General features: G+C 34.7%; 1 protein-coding gene and 1 non-coding gene across 4 annotated transcripts in view; both read left to right on the forward strand.

Moving 5' to 3' along the window:
* The window catches only part of NBEA (neurobeachin), a 547,470-nt gene that overhangs the window by 146,475 nt on the left and 381,312 nt on the right, over positions 1 to 19,683 (forward strand). For all 3 annotated transcript variants that reach the window (XM_073229196.1, XM_073229216.1, XM_073229206.1), the window contains exon 17: positions 1,804 to 1,896. In XM_073229196.1, coding sequence (XP_073085297.1) covers positions 1,804 to 1,896 — 93 coding nt within the window. The remainder of the gene's footprint in view (positions 1 to 1,803; positions 1,897 to 19,683) is intronic.
* Positions 16,311 to 16,477, forward strand: LOC118971391 (U1 spliceosomal RNA). Its single transcript, XR_005059806.2, has one exon. It is a non-coding gene; the product is annotated as a U1 spliceosomal RNA (small nuclear RNA).

Below are 19,683 nucleotides of genomic sequence, written 5' to 3' on the forward strand. Positions count from 1 at the left end.
TCGAGTACAAATATCAGGGGCGATTCTAATAGAAGAGGAAATGTAGCTTAACTAAGTGGGTGTCTTGAGTGCATTTGTTCAGTGTGTGGGAGGCAGTACTGCTGAACAAGTGGAGAATATACAAGACGTGAACACACTGTATTTTTCAGAATATGTTTGAAGGCTAAGTGTAAAAGAAATTAATGAAATGTGCTGATTTAAAACTTCTCCTAAGATTTCCAACGAATCCTGAGTACTTTATATATTTATAATTTTTTAATAATTGTTTTTATTTCTATTAAGGTATCATTGATATACACTCTTAGGAAGGTTTCACAAGAAAAACAATGAGGTTATTACCTTCACCCTTATTATGAAGTCCCCCCCATACCCCACTGCAGTCACCATCCATCAGGGTAGTGAGATGCCACAGAGTCTCTGTCTTCTCTGAGCTACACTGTCTTCCCCGTGACCCCACACACACCATGTGCACCAATCACGATACCCCACAATCCCCTTCTCCCTCCCCACCCGCCCTCCCCCACCCCTCCCCTACCCCTCCCCTTTGGTAACCACCGGTCCCTTCTTGGAGTCTGTGAGTCTGCTGCTATTTTGTTCCTTCAGTTTTGCTTCATTGTTATACTCCACAAATGCGGGAAATCATTTGGTATTTGTCTTTCTCTGCCTGACTTATTTGACTGAGCATAATGCCCTCTAGCTCCATCCATGTTGCAAATGGTAGGATTTGTTTCTTTCTTATGGCTGAATAGTATTCCATTGTGTATATGTACCACCTCTTCTTTATCTATTCATCTACGGATGGACACTTAGGTTGTTTCCATATCTTGGCTATTGTAAATAGTGCTGCGATAAACATAGGGGTGCATCTGTCTTTTTGAATCTGAGAAGTTGTTTTCTTCGGGTCTATTCCTAAGAGTGAAGTTCCCAGGTCAAATGGTATTTCTATTTTTAGTTTTTTGAGGAAACTCCATACTGCTTTCCACAGTGGTTGAACTAGTTTACATTCCCGCCAGCAGTGTAGGAGGGTTCCCCTTTCTCCGCATCCTTGCCAGCATTTGTTGTTCTTAGTCTTTTCCATACTGGCCATCCTAACTGGTGTGAGGTGATATCTCATTGTTTTTATTTGCATTTCCATGATGATTAATAATGTGGAGCATCTTTTCATGTGCCTGTTGACCATCTGAAGTTCTTCTTTGGAGAAGTGTCCGTTCATATCCTCCGCCCATTTTTTAATCGGGTCATTTGCTTTTTGGGTGTTGAGGCTTGTGAGTTCTTTGTATATTTTGGATGTTAACCCCTTGTCGGATCTGTCATTTACAAATATATTCTCCCATATTGTAGGATGCCTTTTTGTTCTGCTAATGGTGTCCTTTGCTGTACAGAAGATTTTTAGCATGATGTAGTCCTATTTGTTCATTTTTTATTTTGTTTCCCTTGCCTGAGGAGATATATTCAGGAAAAAGTTGTTGATGTTTATATTCAAGAGATTTTGCCTATGTTTTCTTCTAAGAGTTTTATGTTTTCATGACTTACATTCAGGTCTTTGATCCATTTCCAGTCTACTTTTGAGTGTGGGGTTAGACAGTAATCTAGTTTCATTCTCTTACATGGAGCTGTCCAGTTTTGCCAACACCAGCTGTTGAAGAGGCTGTCATTTCCCCATTGTATATCCATGGCTACTTTATCATATATTAATTGACCATATATGCTTGTATATTTATAATTTATTTGTAAAGTATACAGTGTTTATATTTTTTAATAATTGTAAGTACTTAAAAGATCATTCATTTCTATATTTTTTAGGGTAATCTACAAATTATTGGCTTCTAAAAGTGAAAGTATTTGGGTTCAAGCTCTGAAGGTTCTGGGATACTTTCTGAAGCATTTAGGTCACAAGTAAGTTGATGCTTTTCATAGTGAATTGCAGAAATATTTATTGAAATTGTATTTTTACTAGTTTTATAGCTAATGTAACATAAAATTTGACTGGAATAATATCATAGTAGAAATGTGGTCAAAGTTGTAAAAACATTTTTGGAAAGAATGTTTATTAGTAATAGATTATAGAACAAAATCACAATGAAAGGTGAAAGGAATATAGTGTATTCCTATTTGCTTACTAAAAAGAAAATATTGTTTGTTTTAAGGATGTAATAAAATACTTCATAAAATAAAGTAAAGATATGGATATGATGTCAGTGAAACTTTTTTTGATGCAAGAAATGCCCTGTACATTGAGGTCTCCTTGAGAGCTGTTCTTTTGCTTACATGCTAAGTCAGTGTTTTATTTGTTTGTATTTCTTTCTAACATTGAGGCTTGATTGATTGATTTTTGTGATTTGACGATCCTAGAATATCTTTTTATGCCAAAGTCTAGAATTTAGATACTTGAAAAGATCACCTGCTGATACAATGAGTGATTTTTCATACTATTGTTGTCTGGTACCTGGTTATCTTTTAAAAATCCATTTTATATATAAAAATGAATGCTATCAAGTATTGGAGGCCCTTCCCAGAGCGTCAGTGTTGCCAGTTCTATTTGATGTTTAAATTTACCAGAGCTTTCTGAGAACACTGATGAAAACTGCATATAAATCTAGATAAATCAGCTCTTAACATAGTAAATAGTCAAGAAAAGTAGATTCTGTGTTGATTTTGGTACCAAATCAGTAATCAAGTATGAGAAAATAGAGATAATGATACAGGGAAGAGTTCAACAAAGCCATGATTACAAAAAAAGTTATAAAAATATGAGGAATTCCAAGTGTGTGAGTTGGTGGAAAACTGAGAGTGAGAAACGTGTATTTTTAATATTCTGATATGAGGATTGCTCATTTAACTTTGGTTAAGGAAAAGAAATTGACTAAGAGGAGTAATTAATAAAGAATTCTAGCCTAGGATGCAGTCTCCTAAGAATTGTCAAGAAAACACATTTAAAAATACAGACGTGTAGAACAGATAAGCAAAATTAATGAGCATATAAGAGAACTCACTGGAAAATATTGCTAGGTAGTACATTATAAGTGTGATTAAAAAATTTACCATAAGCTAAAAAGGGAAGATATAAGTGAATTGCATTCAAGGAAACACAACTCTAAACAGAATTTCAAGAAGTGGAAGAAATGGTAGGATAATGTGGAAGTGTTTTCAATCATGAGCTAATAAAACTTCGGAAAAAATTTGGAGGAAAATAATCACACAAAAATAAAATTGGAAGAAGGTCAAATGAGGGTGAATTGTGTGGATAGCACATAAGATTCAGAGAAAATAAAAATGAAAACAAAGCACATGATATATATGGATGAAAATATAGGAGCTTATTGGAAGGGTTAGAAGAGAAAAATGATTGACCGAGAAGGTGCAGAAGTCACTGCAGTGGCATAAGTGGAGTTTCCAAATAAGAAAAGTAGAACAATGGAATAAACAAATATTTAAAGCTCTAATTCAGTGAAGTCCCAATACAAGATTTTGCCATCCACATTAGAAGGGCATACTGTATACCAGCAAAAATAATTTAGGAATGGTCAGCCCAAAAGTATACTTTGGATTTAAATATAAGTGAAGAATCCTTTGTTCAACTGTGTATAAATAAGGAGGAAAAATTGAGTCTGGCCTTAGTCTCTCTATAATAAAGTTCAATATAGAAAACATACAGCAAAAAAACATAAGATAGTGAAGCAAAGAAAATGGAAGCCATACCATCCTTTAAGTAAAAAGGGTGCTTCCACACAAATTTGATCATGCAAAGATTTCTTTTTCTTAATAATCTTGAGAAAATTGCTGTGGGACAAAGTTTAACCAATTAGGAAAACTCAGATTACAGGCAAGGACCACTGGTGAGAACTGAGTTAGCTGAATGGTAAAACTAAGACTAAAACAAATGTTTGAATTAGAGTGACAGACCAGAATTTTCTTGTTACATTCCCTAATAATGTAGAAACTCTACAATTACAATGAACTTAGTAAGATGGAAAGTAAAGTGTAAGTCCAATGAATCGGAAGATATCCATGTAAAATGACAAATGAAATAATTGGAATTGTAGTTCTGGTGACTAAAATTTGATGGTATAAGAGAGAGGAAAAATTATGATAATTATGCTAGTTTTATCATTGTTCACAGCAGGCAAATAGACTTCCTAAACAGACAGAGGACTTCTTTTTTTTTTTTGTGCATTGATTTTTATTAGTTTTGAACAGAGGACTTCTTACCCCTTTGTAATTATAAACTACGCTGTTCAAATATTTATAATGCTTTCAAAATATTAAAAAACTATACAAATAAAACTAATACATGTAATGGAAGTTTTAAAAAACCTAAAACATCAGGAAACATAACAAAGTATGACATATCTAACATATCTAGCATAAAAATACATGTAAAACGTTTTGTAAATCATCTATTATAAGAAAAGAAATCACAATTGATCACAGTAAAACCCAGTTCTTTATGCAAGAGATCTGGTAAGAAAAAAAAAAGTGATTTAGAAAGACTGAAAATAAAAAGATGAGTAAAGACATGTCACATAAATATAAATAAAGAAAAATAGGAACCATGACCTCAATATTAGAAATTCGAATTAAGGCCACAAAGCAATAAACAATATTAAGTATACTTCATAGTGTTAGAAAGGGTGAAACTTTTATGAGACAAATTACAGGATAAATAGACAGTCACTAATAGTTTAAAACATTAAAACAACTCACCCATCTCAGTTCATAAAAAGTCAGTGAGGAAAGTAATCAAAATAATAAGGTAAATTTGATTAACATAGTCAATTCTGTGCCATGTTAATAAAGAATATAACTTCAAGTGTCTGTGGGGGCATTCATGAAAATTTGATGCAGTGTAGTAGACATTAAAGAAAAATTCCAAAAATTTAGAAACAAAACAGACAAGAGTCTCCTCTTAACATGCAATAAAATTAGACAATAGGAACAATCAGAACCCAAAAGTTCTTCTGCCTAAAGTTTAAAATGTAGTAAGCAACTTCTGCTGAAATGCAGAATTTTTAGAAAACTGAAAATGAAAAGGGCACCCTGAAATTGCAGGATTTTAGAAAACAACTCAAAAATTTATCTGTGTGATACCACTGAAGAGCTACTCCTGCTTGAAATAAGAGAACTGTCTCAGTAACACTTCTTTCACAGATTAACAGAATTCTCAAACTCCAGTGGTCATCTTTGTTAGTAAGGCTGTGGGAGGGGCAGGCATTCACATACATTGCTCAGTGGAGCACAGATCAGTGTAAGGCCATGTGGAGTGTGGTGCATCCATTTTAATCAGTGTCTTCCCATCAAAATTAAAAACACACATGCTTTTTAACCCAGCAATTCATCACTTATACACATATAAAATGATGGCTATTTAGTTACTCATTATTTTGTTTATAATTGTAAAGGTTAAGAGAAATCTTAAATTTCTAATAATATGGGATTTGTTAAGTAATGGTTCATTCATCAAGTATACTATGCAGTTGTAAAACAAAACCAGTGAGAGAGTGTTCTATATACTGAGATCACAACTATATTCTTAAATAACTAAAAACAAATATATAGATGGCTATGTATTGGGTGCTATTTTTGTATAAAAAAGAATATAAGATTATAGTACTTCTTATGTTTATAGTAAGAAAATATAGTAGAACACATAAAAAAGAAGAAATTAAGAATTGTGGCTCTAAATGAGGATGTGTGTGAATTATTTTAAGTTTTTGACCATGTGAATGTTATCAACTGAAGCAAATTTCCAATAATAACATTGTTTTAAAAAACTACAAAGATTAAAAGTATCAAGCAACTTAAAATCTTGGAAGAATTTTTCACTAATTATATTATTAATGGAGTTGGGTTGAATGAAGTTAATGACTGATTAGTTAAAATGAAGGGCTGTCCCTTGATTGGAGCTCTCATGGAGTAAAGGGAATGGCGTGACACTGGAATTAAGCGTTTACTTCATTACTTAGCTACGCGGAGAATTAAGTCCAAACGATTCTTATCAATATGATTATAAAATTAAATCTGATAGTAAAAAAACACTTAAAAGCATATACAGTTTAATGATTAGAGATAATGGCTAATAAAATACAGGTAGTTTATTGGCTCTCAAGTTGGAGTGCCTAATTTTGGGTCCTGGCTTAGCCACATATTTTACAAGGGGTATTGGAAACATCTTTATGCCTCAGTTTTGCCCTGTATATGAATAAAACCAAGCTGCTTCCCTCCGCGAGTTTCAAGGATAAATGATAAATTAGATCTGAAGTGGTTAATTACAGTATATCGCCATGTGATCATTTGAATAGTCAGCAAAATGGTAATACGTACAATTTAACATGTAGTTCTGATGAAATCAGAATATCCCCTTACTTTGGCACCATGTTTACCTGAAATTGCTGACACCAAATATAAGTAAGAAATACTAGCAGCTCGCAGACCAGCAACAAGAAGTGTTTATATATCATATAATTAGTTACCATTAGTGAAAGATTTGAAACAATAATAAAGCACACAATTATTAGAGAGGAGATAATAGGTATCATTATTTATATATGGTTTGATTGGAGACCTAAAAACCTAAGAGAGTCTAAACGAGATACCATCCGAACTCAGCATCTGGTTTGTTACAGAGGGTCATGTGCATTGTTTGGGTCTGACTTGGGTCTGTAAGTGCAGCAATACTGAAGTGCGGGTGGGCTGGTCTCTTGTAACTTTTAGTTTATAGTTTCTGTCAAATATGTGGAATGCAGTTTGCACTCGAGAGATGTTTGGCATCTATCATTAACAATCGGAAGTCTGTTCCAAATAATACACGCAGCTTCTCCCCACCTAAAGATAGAACTTGCGTCTCGTCTCATTGAGTGCGGGATAGAAATACTGGCTCCCTTCCAACAAACATTGAAACCTGGCAGGATTCTCACTATTGGTCGACAACACTGTTGATAACACACGTCTTGTTGATACCATGTGCTCTCCAATACCGAACGGTGCGAAAAAGGCACTTCACCTCTGTGGTGTCCTTCTAAAACAAAATAACCCTAGTCTAACACAGAGAAAGCCTTATATATTCCCAAATGGAGGGACATTCTACAAAATAGTTGACCAACAATCTTCAAACTATTAAAGGACATGAAAAACAAGGAACAGGAAACCATCAGAGGCTAGAGGAGTCCAAGGAGATATGACGACTGAATGAAAGGTGGTGTCCTGGGTTGGATCCCGAAAAGCCAATGGAACACTAGGGAAAACTGGTGAAATATAAGTAAACTCTGTAGTTCAGTGCATCTTGTAGCTATGGTGATTTCTTAGTTTTGAATTCGTACAATGGTTAGGTAAGATGGCAACATGTGGACAAACTGGATGAATGGTTTATGGGAACTCTCTGTACTATGTTTTTAACTTTTCTGTACCTCTTCAATATTTAAAAAATGTCATAGAATTGAGGAACCTAATTGGCTATATGCTTGAATAGAAAGTCGAACTGTTCTTTCATGGAAGTAGCCTGACTGCAGTTCTCCTCAGAATAGAATTCTAACAAACCGTTCAAATAGATGATTAAAATGGCCAAATGCAGCACCATAACACAGCTGTGAAAATCTTAGCTTACAAAAATTTTAAAGTGCATGTTATTTAATTCTCACTGTGGAAATAAACTTCTTAACCAAGTGTGTCTAATGTCTTAACATTAAGCCCTGGAATTTACAGGTGAATTCTCCAAAATAATCACACTGTAGAATGTACTTCTGATAGTTAAGTGAATAAACTTGCTGTCTGTAGTTAGTTATGTGCTTGTAATATGTTGACAGTTGCTTAATTCATGGTTTCTTTGTTTTTTAGAGCACAGACATACTTCGGAGATACTGAGGGTATCTCCATACGACAGCAATAAAGTGACTGTCGCAATAAAGCAAGTCAGATGAATGTTTTAGTTTCCCAGTGCATGTAAAATTTATTTTTATGCTATACTGTAGTCTTTTAAGTGTGCAGTAACATTATGTCTAAAGTAATGTGCATGCCTTAATTAAAAAATAATGTATCACTAAAAAATTCTAACCATCATCTAAGTTTTCAGCAAGTAATAATCTTTTTGCTGGTGGAGGGTCTTGCTCCCATGTTGATGGCTGCTGACTGATAAGGGTGATGGTTGCTGCAGGCTGGGGTCTCTGCGGCAATTCCTTAAAATAAGACAGTGAAGATTGCTGAATTGATGGAGTCTTCCTTTCCATGAACAAATTCTCTGTCGTGTGCAAGACTGTTTCCAAACAGTAGAACTTCTTTCCAAACTGGAGTCAGTCCTCCCAAATCCTTCTGCTGCTGCTGCTCTATCTGCTAAGCTTCTGTGATATTTGAAATCCTTTGTTGTTATTTCAACAGTTTTCACCAGGAGTAGATTCCATGTGAAAGAATCCACTTTCTTTGCTCATCCATAAGAAGCAACTCTCATCTGTTAAAGTTTGATCATGAGATGCAGCCATTCAGCCCCATCTTCAGGCCCCACTCCTAGTATTAGTTCTGTTGGAGTTTCCATCACATCTACAGTTACTTCCCCCACTGAAGTCTTGAGCCTTCAAAGCCATCCATGGGAGTTGGAATCAACTACTTCCAAACCTCTATTAATGTTGGCATTTTGATCTCTTCCCGTGAGTCATGGATGTTTGTAGGGGCATCTAGAATGTTGAATCCTTTCCAGAAGGCTTTTTGAATTGACTTTGCCCAGATCCATCAGAGGAATAACCTTACAAAATACATTCCTTCAATAATAATGCTTGAAAGTTGAAAGGGCTTGACCCATGGGATGCACAATGGATTTTATATTAACAGGCATGAAAACAACATGAATCTCATACATCTCCATCAGAGCTCTTGAGTGATCAGGTGTATTATCAATAAGCAATAATATTTGGAAAGGAATATTTTTATTTCCTTTCTGAACAGTCGTCTCAACAATGGGTTTAAACTATTCAGTAACTGAAGTTGTAAACGGCGTGCTGTCGCCCAGGCTCTCTTGTTCCATTTACGGAGCGTAGGAAGAGTAGATTTAGGGTAAGTCTTAAGGGCCCGAGGATTTTCAAACTGGTACATGGCCGTTGTCTTCAGCTTCAAGTCGCCAGCTGCATCAGCCCCTAACAAGAGGGTCAGCCTGGGTCGAAGCTTCGAAGCCAGGCACTGATTCCTTCTCCAGGCTGTGAGAGCCCCGGGTGGCACCGCAGTTCAACAGAAGCCTGTTTCATCTGCGCTGAAAATTCGTTACTTGCTGCTGATCTTCTGCATAACTCGCTGCAGCTTCTCCCTGCACTTTGCTGTCGTGGAGACGCCTCCTTCCCTGAACCTCATGACCCAGCCCCTGCTAGCTTCACACTTCTCTTCTGCAGCGTCCTCACCTTTCTCGATCCTCATAGAAATGAAGAGAGCCAGGGCCCTGCTCTGGATGAGGCTCTGGCTTAGGGGAATGTCGTGGCTGGTTTGATGTCTCCAGACCATGAAGACCTTCTCCAGATCAGCAACAAGGCTGTTGCCCTTCCTTATCGTTCAGGTGCTCACTGGAAAAGCACTTTTAATTCCCAGGGGCTTTTCCTTTATGTTCACAGCGTGGTTAACTGGTGCCAGACGCCCTGCTTTCTTGCGTATCTCAGCTTCCACAGTCCTTCCTCACTCGGCTGGATCACTTCTAGCTTTTGATTTAAAGTGAGAGACGTGCACCTCTTCCTCTCCCTTGAACACTGAAAGCCATTGTAAGGCTGTAATTGACCTAATTGCAATATTGTGTCTCAAGGAAGAGGGTGGCCTGAGGAAAGCAAGAAAGACAGGAACAGCGATTTGAGGATAAGTCAGGACACAACACAGTATTTATCAATTAAGTTCTCTGTCTTATATGTGTGTGTTTTGTGATCGCCCCCAAAACAACTACAAGAATAACATTAAGATCTTGGATCAGCATGACATATATAATAATAATGACAACAGTCTGAAGTATGAGAATTACCAAAATGTGACAGAGACAGAAAATTTTGTATAAAATACTTCAAAAATCTTTTCAGATCTATAGCTGAGCACACAAGAGTAAGGGAAATGTTCTTATACTACAAGTAAAAAGCATAATAGAAAAAATAATAAGAAACAAGATAATATTAAAATAAGCCATGCAGCTTATATTGAAAAGAATCAAAAGTGACTCCTGGAAATTAAAAGGTATAATGGAAATTAATAATTCCATGAATATGTTAAACATATTAGACAAAACTTAAGAGATAATTGATGAACTGGAAGACAGAAATGTAGAGATTATCTACAATGCAGCACCAAGGAACAAAGATGACCAATAGGAAAGGAGGTGAAGAGAGGAGGAAAAACTAAGAAAGATTTCATAGAATAAAATACTTAGGAATGAATTTAACCAAGGATGTGGAAGACCTGTTAACTGAAACCTATAAGACATTGATTAAAATAATTAAAGACAACACAAATAAATGGAAATATACTCCGTGCTCTTAGATTGGAAGAATTGATAGCTCAAAAATTCGTAATATCCAGTGTTCTACAGATTCCCTATAATCTCTATCAACATTCCAATGGCATTTTTCACAGAAATACAGCACAGAAGCCTAAAATTTGTATGCAACTTCATAATCCCCTAAATCAGAAGGCCATCTTGAGAAAGAACAAGGTTGGAGACATCACATTCCTTGATGTCCTGGGCTGTAGTTATCAAACGGCGAGGCATTAGCATGAGAACAGACACAGATCACTGGGAAAGAGTAGGAAATCCAGATAAACCCATGCATATGTGGTCAGTTAATTTATGATAAAGAAGCCAAGAATACACAATGGGTAAAAGATAGTCTCTTCAATGAATGGTGTTGGGAGACCTGGACAGGCACATGCAAAAGAATGTAACTGGTTTTCTGTCTTACACTGCATACAAAAATGCATTCAAAATGGATTAGAGGCTTCATTGTGCGACGCGAAACCGTAACACTCCTAGAAGAAAACATGGGTATAAGCACTTGACGATTTTTTTTTTTTTGTATTTGAGACCCAAAGCAAAAGCAACAAAAGCAAAACTAAACAAAAAAAAAAATGACATCAAACTAAAAATCTACACAGCAAAGAAAGCCATGAACAAAATGAAAAGGCAACCTAGAATGGGAGAAAATATTTGTAAGTCGTGTATCTGATAAGGGGTCAGTATATAAAGAATTCATACAACTCGGCATAAAAAGTCTCATTAAAAAATACAGGATTTGAATGCACATTTCCAAAGAAGACAAACAAATGGCCACCAGGTACATGAAAATGTGCTCAATATCACTAATTATCAGAGAAACGCAAGTCAAAGCACATTGAGATAAGTGCCTCATGCCTGTTAAAGTGGCTACCATCAAAATGACAAGAAATAACAAATGCTGGTGAGGCTGTTGAGAAAAGGGAATTGTGCACTATTGATGTGAATATAAAACCACTGTGGAAAACAGTATGGCGATTCCTCAAAAAACTGAAAGCAGAACTACCATATGATCCAGCAGTTCCACTTTTGAGTATATATCTGAAAGTAATGAAATCATATCACGCAGGGATCTGTGTAGCCTCATGTTCATTGCAGTGTTATTTACAAATAGCCAAGACATGGAAATAACATAAGTGCTCATTGATGGATGAATCGATAGAGAAAATGTGGACCCTTATGTTGTTTCCATGTCTTGGATAATTGTAAATAATGCTGCAATGAACAAGAGAGTAGTGGGGATGGATATCTCTGTTCATATATAATGGAATATTATTCAGCCATAAAAAAGAAGGTAATTCTGCCATTTGAGATAATATGGATGGTAAGTAAAATAAGTCAGACAAAGAAAGGTACTGTATAATCTCACTTAGGTGTAGAAACTGAAGAAACCATATTCAGAGAAACAGAGAACAGATAAGGTGGTTTCCAGAGGCAGAGAGTAGGGAATGTGGGAATGAGTGACTGTGGTTAAAAATTACAAGCTTCCAGTTACAAGTTCTGGGATATATTGTACAGCATGGTGGTAATAGTTAACAGTATTGTATTCTATATTTGAATATTGTTAAGAGAGGAAATCTTAACAATTCTCATCATGCACACACAGTTTTATAACTCTGTGAGGCAATGAATGTTAACTAACCTTATGGTGATCAGTTTGCAACATACACATGTATCAAGTCATTATGTTGTACACCTTAAACTAATGCAATGTTATTTTTCAGTTATATCTCAATAAAACTGGCAGGCAGAAAAGAGCTGATAGGCAATAGTAACAAATGTACCGCTTTGGTGGGGGATGATGATGGTGGGAAGAAGCCACCAGTGCATGGTATACATGGTCAAGGGATATATAGGAACTCTTTGTACTTTCTGTTCAATTTTGCTGTGTACTTTTAACTACTCTAAGAAATAAAATATATTTAAAAGGGTGTGTTTTGGGGGAAAGCTGATATGGTAATAAGAAACCAAGGAAAACAATTACTAGTATGGAAGAAGGGAGGGGTGGGAGTTGGGTGTGAAACCTTTCTGTAATCTTCTTATGTTGTCATTATTTTTTAACCGTCTAGAGTATTATTTATTTAAATAACTAAATGAAACTGTAGAACAACTGTGTTGTATACTTGAAACCAATATAATATTGTATATCAACTATACTTTAAATAAACATAAACCTAAATGATAAAAGCTGGTAGACTAATATTTAAATAAACCAAAATAAACTTCTAGACAAAAGGTTAATAAGGGTATAGAGGGAAATCAGGTAATGCAAATATACAATTCACTCGGTATATAAAACAATTTCAAATGCATATATACCTAACAGTATTGTTGAGATACAGAAAGTAAAAATGACTGAATTTGAAAGAGAAATAAAAATACTTGAGAGATTTTTGACATATTCTTCTTTTTAAAACAGCAATCACAAAAAATCCTAATGGTATAAATTTGAACAGAAATATTCCAGTGGCTGGATTAGCATATACATTCTTCTCGAGCACACAAAAAATGTAAAAATTGTTCAAATGAAGCCATAAAATTGTCTCCATGTACTTAATATAAATCATTGTCATAGATGACTTGTCCATTGTGCCACTAAACAGGAAATCAGTGACAAAAATCAAGCAAGACAATGGAAATACAAATGTTTTAAGTCACTCTTAACAAGAAGTCATCGCACTAATTATAAAATAATTAGAATCAAAAGATATTGAAATGTTTGTGTATTTACAGTTCTGAGGGTTGGGCTAACTGATATTGGAGACAGTTTATCACCATTAATATTTAATTTAAAGGAGGAAAGTTATTTTGCCTTTATTTTCCGAGTTCTCGATTTTAATGCTGAATGTAAGAGTAGTTTAATATCAAGTATCTTTTAACATGATGTCCTTAGTAACACATTGAATAATATATACATACTCTTTTTTTTGGTAATTATAATAATGGATGCAAAAATTTTTGGTAAAATTCAGTACTTATTCATCATAAGAATTCTTAGGAAACCACAAACAGAAAATTATTTCTTTAACCTAATAATATATCTACCCAGAATCTACCACAGTCCTATTTGGTAGTGAAATATTAGAAGCATCCTGTTCAGTAACTATCTATCAATGAAAGCCATGATTTCGCCACCCCTGTTAATAGAATATATTGAACAATACATTGATGTTTATAGAAGAGTCCACCTCAAGTCAGCAGAATTGTTTTCATGTGCATATGCAACATTTACCAGAATATATTATTGTTTGAGTATAAAACATAAAACAAGTCTCAATACATCCAGAAGAATCGAGATCAAACAAAGTATGTTCTTTGACTACAACCAAATTATGTCAGAAATCAGCAACAAAAAGAGATTTGGGAAATGGCAGGTTATACGGAAGATAAACAAACTTCTGAAGAACCACTGGGTCAAAAGAGAAATCACAGAAATATATAAATAGTTTGATTTGAATAAAACATCAAACTACAGCATATAACAATTTATTGAATCCTCATGTATTGCTGATGGGAATATAAAATGTTCCAGCTCTATTCCAAAAGGGTTTTACAAGTACTTACCTTACAATCTGTCATTTCCATGCTTAGGCATGTATCCAAAAGAAATGACAACATATGTTCACAATGAGACTTGAGTATGAATGTTCCTAGGACATAAATCATGATAGCCCCAAAATGGAAACAGTTGAAAATTCCATCAGTTGGAGGATGCATAAATGTAGCATTGTATGTGCATATAGTGGGACACCGTTGAAATGTTAAAATGAAACCAACTAATGACGCCTGCTATGACATTAATGAGTGCTCAGAAGATTTTGCTAAATGAAAGAAATCCGATACAAAGGTACATATTATATGATTTCATTTATATGAAATGTTCAGAGTGCCGAGTAGTGGTTGCTTGGGCCTAGCAAGGGAGTGGGGATTTTTAGGGGATGAAAATGTAAACTGGATAGTAGTGAAGATTACATGACTATAAGGTTTTAAGAAATCACTGAATTACACACTTAAATGTGTGAAGCATTTTGAAAAAGTTCAGCAAAATTTGAAAGTCTCAGTAAATGTAGGATAATAGTATTATCACCTTGCATTTAAGGAAGTGTTTCTAAAATAATAAATGAACTATCATAAGTTACCCAGGAAAAACTCAATGAATTTGACCATTAACATAAAAAATGCTTTAAAAATGCCATTGAAAAAAGCAAAAAGACAAGTAACACAGTGAGAGAAGATATTTGCAGTTTATCCGGAAGAGAAAGGATTCATATCCTGAATATATGAAAAAAATGAGCAAATAAGAAACTATTGAGAACATGGAGACTATAAACAGTCAGTTCATTGAAAGGAAGCCTGAACTGGCAGCAAACATATGGAAAGATAATCAACTTCAGTAGCAATCGAGAAAGTGTCAATAAGAAAAGTTATATTTATGACCTTTAGGCTGGTAAAGTCTAAAAGTTTTGATAGTGTGAAGTGTTGACAAAGGATGTGCATAAGGGAAAATTTTAGGTCAGTGGTGGAATTCAGTAACTGGCGCCATCACATTGGAGAACAATTTGACAATTCCAGTAGGATGAAAATGCCCATGCTCGGCGACTAAGTCAGTCTCTCCTTGACCCAGAGAAGCACTTGTGTATGTGCATAACTGCTTAGTGCAGTTTTGTTGGTAATAATGAAAAGTTGGAGACAACATAAAACATCAGGAGAATAACAGATAAATGAATTAGGCAGAGTCACACAATTTGATATGTTAATCTTTGGAAGTTAATTACGACAAGTTTCATGGACCTAATGTGAAGCAGAAAACAAGTTGTGGAAGGATATACAATAATGATGCCATTTATTAAATATGAAAAATATGAAAATACAAAATTAGGAAGTTTAAGGAATAGATACACATTTAATGAAAGTATAAATACATGTAATAAAAAACCCCACAAAATTTATGGTATTTTTTACCCTGAAATATAGTGAAAAGAATGGGCTCTTGGACAGGTATCCAGCAGTGGTTATTTTGGTGTTTTATTTCTTAAGTGTTTGGGTGGCTACATGGGTATTTATTGTGTGATTGCCTCTTTTTTTAAAAAAAAAAAGGTTTTAAGACATGAGCGGTAAAGGGATAATAGAAATTTGTGGACATCATTAAAACCAGATGGGATTTGAAAGCACAAAACTGAAGTTGTTGAAGTTGAACTTGAAGTTGAACTTGAAGTTAAAAGTTCAAAATAGAACATAGGAAGACATACTGATGAGACGCATGATTTGTGTAGATAAGGTGATGGTCATAAACCTGAAGCATCAAATATCGCAGTCAAATGTGTAAAGCAAAACCCATCAGAGATGGAGTAAGAACTTGATAAAATTCAGTAATAATGTAGACAATACATATGTCTTTTTTGGAATAGGCCCAGTTGAATAGATAATATATAAGGAAGCTGAATATGTATTCATAAAACTTGACTCAATAAATTTATGTTCAACCTTATGTCCTTTGAGACTATTCTTTATGGCTATAGAACACTTACTTTAAAAAAAAACATGTCTTTGGCCATAAAAGGAACAATGTAGACAAAGTAGAGATTTTACTGGCTACCATTTTCTGACCATAATGTAATAAAATTAGACACCAAAAAAAAAAGGATTTGAGAAAAAATGTCTCAAGTACTTAAAAATGAAGAAACATTCAGAAGTATCCCGTAGTAAAGAGAAGATAAAAGGGAAATCAGAAATCACCTAATATTGTGATGCTTTATAGCAAAAACTTAGAAGTAAACACTTATAATATTGAAGAATAAAGATTAATTAGAGGAATATACTTACCTGGCAGGGTCTCGAGATACCATGATTGTGAGGGTGGCTTTCCCAGGGCGAGGATCATCCGCTGCGCCCGGATGTCCTGACCCCTGCGATTTCCCCAAACGTGGGAAACTCGACTGCGTAACTTGTGTTAGTGGGGGACTGCATTCCCACTGTCCCCTGTAAAAGAAGAAAAAACAAACCAGAGGAATATGTACCCATATTACAACATCAATGAAAAGATAACAAAGATGGCTAGGAAGTACAAAATAGTAAAGATGCAGGCTAGCATCAACAAAATAGAAAATAAAACAAAAAACTGTTGAAAGGATAAGTAAAGGTGATTTTCTTGAAGGAACCAATAAAATGGATAGACTTTTTCATACCTAACGAAGTTAAAACGGGAGAGATTTGGAATAAGAAGGGCTTTTAGAATTATAGGAAATACTATAATATTTATTTTAAAAAATACTTTATGGCAACAGAGAGTTCCTCTCTGGTCCCTGGTAATAACATTATTTTACTCCAAATATTTTTAAATGGTTATTTTTATGGGTTTTCCATACTTAGACATACTGTAGTTCTTCCATCCAGAATAGGTGGGAAGAGTAATATGAAGTTATTAATAAATAATACCATAAAAGTACAGGAACACAGGTCATAATCCTGGTTTGCTTCACTAGAAATTATTACCAAGTATTTTGGTAGATATCCTATGGTCCCTTAATTCATAGCTGTAAATAGAATTATAAGTTATTTCCTGAAAACCATGAAAAAAATGCACTAATTGTAGTCAATGAAGATCTATATCTTGTACTTTAATGGAAAGACTCAAATACATAAAGATAGAATTTTAACAAATCAATTTGTAAGCAAAGCAGTTCTGGTAAAAATTCCAACTTTTCTTTAAAGTCTCAAAAACTTCTGTAAAGCAGAGATGAACAAATTAATAAAAATGTCAACACAATATTAAAAAATAAGAGTAATGAGTGTGGATTGTGACAAGTCTACTAGACTATACCAAGGCAGGAGCTGTGAACGAGGTGAACATCCACTAATGTATGCGTGCTTAGATACTATGACATGATTAAAATGTTAATTATTCAATACTCGGCCATGAGAAAGAATTTAACTTCTGAGTTGGAGGGAGAGAAGGAATGAATAGTCTTACCCAAAATCATGTCTCCTCTCTCTCTTCTCCACTGTGTCCCCCCCAGAAAACAAAAAATAAGTATTAGAGACAAACATTTGGAATTGTGAATTCCAGGTCAAGTCAGTAAAGAGAGATGAAAGAACTTCCCTTGTCCAAACCTAGTGAAGTAAATAGTAAAGTACGATACCTTCCTCTCTTCATCTCCACTAAAAAATAAATAAAAAATCACATAAAGCCACTTAATATTGACAGCCGAAGACAACGAAGCTATGCAGGGATTTCAGGCATATTCTTACCCCGTCTTTAGGCCTGTAAAGTCAATAGAACTCCTAGATTTCTTCTGCATTCAAGTGACAGGAACTTACAAGCTATTTTCGTTTTCTTGTGACTTTGGGTAGGTCAAGTTTATATCGTTGCTGGGAGAGACATGGAGAATGAAAAACCGAGGCAGCCATTCTGTGATGGCAGTGAAAGCTCTAAGTCCTCTGCATCAAATTGGGGGACCAGGCCTGAGACAGTTTCTCTAGGAGAATGAGATAGTCCCTTAGGTAGACTGAACTATAGTAGAGAATATTTTAAAAACTTGTCTTAGAGAGCGGTACTGGCACTCTGCACACAGCTCAGCTGTCCTTTCTCTGTCTCAATTAAAGCCTGTTAAGCCTCAGAAAAAAATGGATAGAACATGAAATGCTCAGCCCATAAAAAATGCTTCAGACAAGAAGGGAAAGGAATCACAATCTGAATAAAGAAGATGAGTAGGTACCCAAATTTTATGAGAACAGGAATAAATATAACAAAATACACAAGCATAGGCAAGTTGTAAAAAAAAAGCAGGAAATCATGGTAATATGCTACTATGAAAGGAGAAAGGAAAGAGTAAAGGACAGGAGAAGAATTTAGGCCAGGAGAAAGCTGTACTGAAGAAAAGGTAGTTTTCCATCATGTTTTAAGTTACAGAATAAATTGCAAGAATGTAAATTCAGTAACATCTCAAAAACAAGATAATAAAGAACAAAATGAGAGGAAAAGAGTCTTGAAGATTTAAGGAAACGATACCCATTATATAACTTTAAGAAATGCAATTAATGTAGAGAAAGAGAGATACAGAGACAGACACCATAATCTAAAGACAGCTGGTGTTGCTGGAGGGCAGAGCCACACGGGTGATACAGAAGGTGTTTCCATGATGTAAAGAAATAGCTCATCTGTGGACAGAAAAAGCACATGACATTCTAGGAAAATGTGACACATAATGATCAACACCGAGACACAATGTGTAAATGGAAGTTCAGTGATAAAAACAAATTCCTAAAATAATGTAGGTATAAAAGGAATTCACTTTCATCTGGTTAAACACTTGGCTGGCTTCAGTCTTCTCAGGAGGCCACAAGGAAATAAATTCAGTGCAAAGGAAATAAAGTAACATCTACAAGTTCTGGGCTATGTGACCCAAGAATGTTATTGTACCTACCTATAGGGTTACAGTTTGTAGACATCAAGTCAAATGCAGAAGGCAGACTTACGATCTTGTCTTGAGGTGCATCCATCCAATGGACAGTTGAGTCAAAGGAAAGAAACCAGAAACGGTGAAGATAAGGTCAAAGAACTGGATATATTTAAAATAGACCAAGACCTGACAACTAATATATAACAACAGTGTTAAGATGAGCATAGATTGAATCAGTGTTTTAAATCTTGATGTCAAAATAGCAATGTAAATCACCAAAATTGGGAGGTGATAAAGTATGAGACTGCTAATGATCTGTCTTTAGTATGAAGGAATGAAAATGTTCTAAAACTGAAATGTTTAGTCAAAATATATATCACCTCATTCTTTTTTTAAAAAACTTCATAGAGTATTTTTAGAAAATAGTATCTCTTGGTGGTGAATCTTTCAAGGTTTTTTTTTCTCAGATTCATGTCCATTTCTTACCTTTCTGTTAAATAGGAGTCAAATTGTGTTTGATGCTTTTTATTTAAAATAGCATTTAATCTGATCCAAGCTAGAGTACTCACTTTCAACCATAATCTTAAATTCTTGACACTAGCATTTACCATAGACTATTTTGCAGACTCTCACTTTGGACAGAAAGGATTTCAAAATTCTATGGGCTCTGTTAGGAGAAACAATAATTTTAACCTAATGAAAATAACTCCTAAATAACTCCTAGTAGAGATTTGAAAATAATAGCTGTCAACATTTATAGAATGTTTTGTGATTTATATGTTTTACATT

The sequence above is a fragment of the Manis javanica genome, chromosome 1 (genome assembly GCF_040802235.1).
Source record: "Manis javanica isolate MJ-LG chromosome 1, MJ_LKY, whole genome shotgun sequence".
Lineage (NCBI taxonomy): Eukaryota > Metazoa > Chordata > Mammalia > Pholidota > Manidae > Manis > Manis javanica.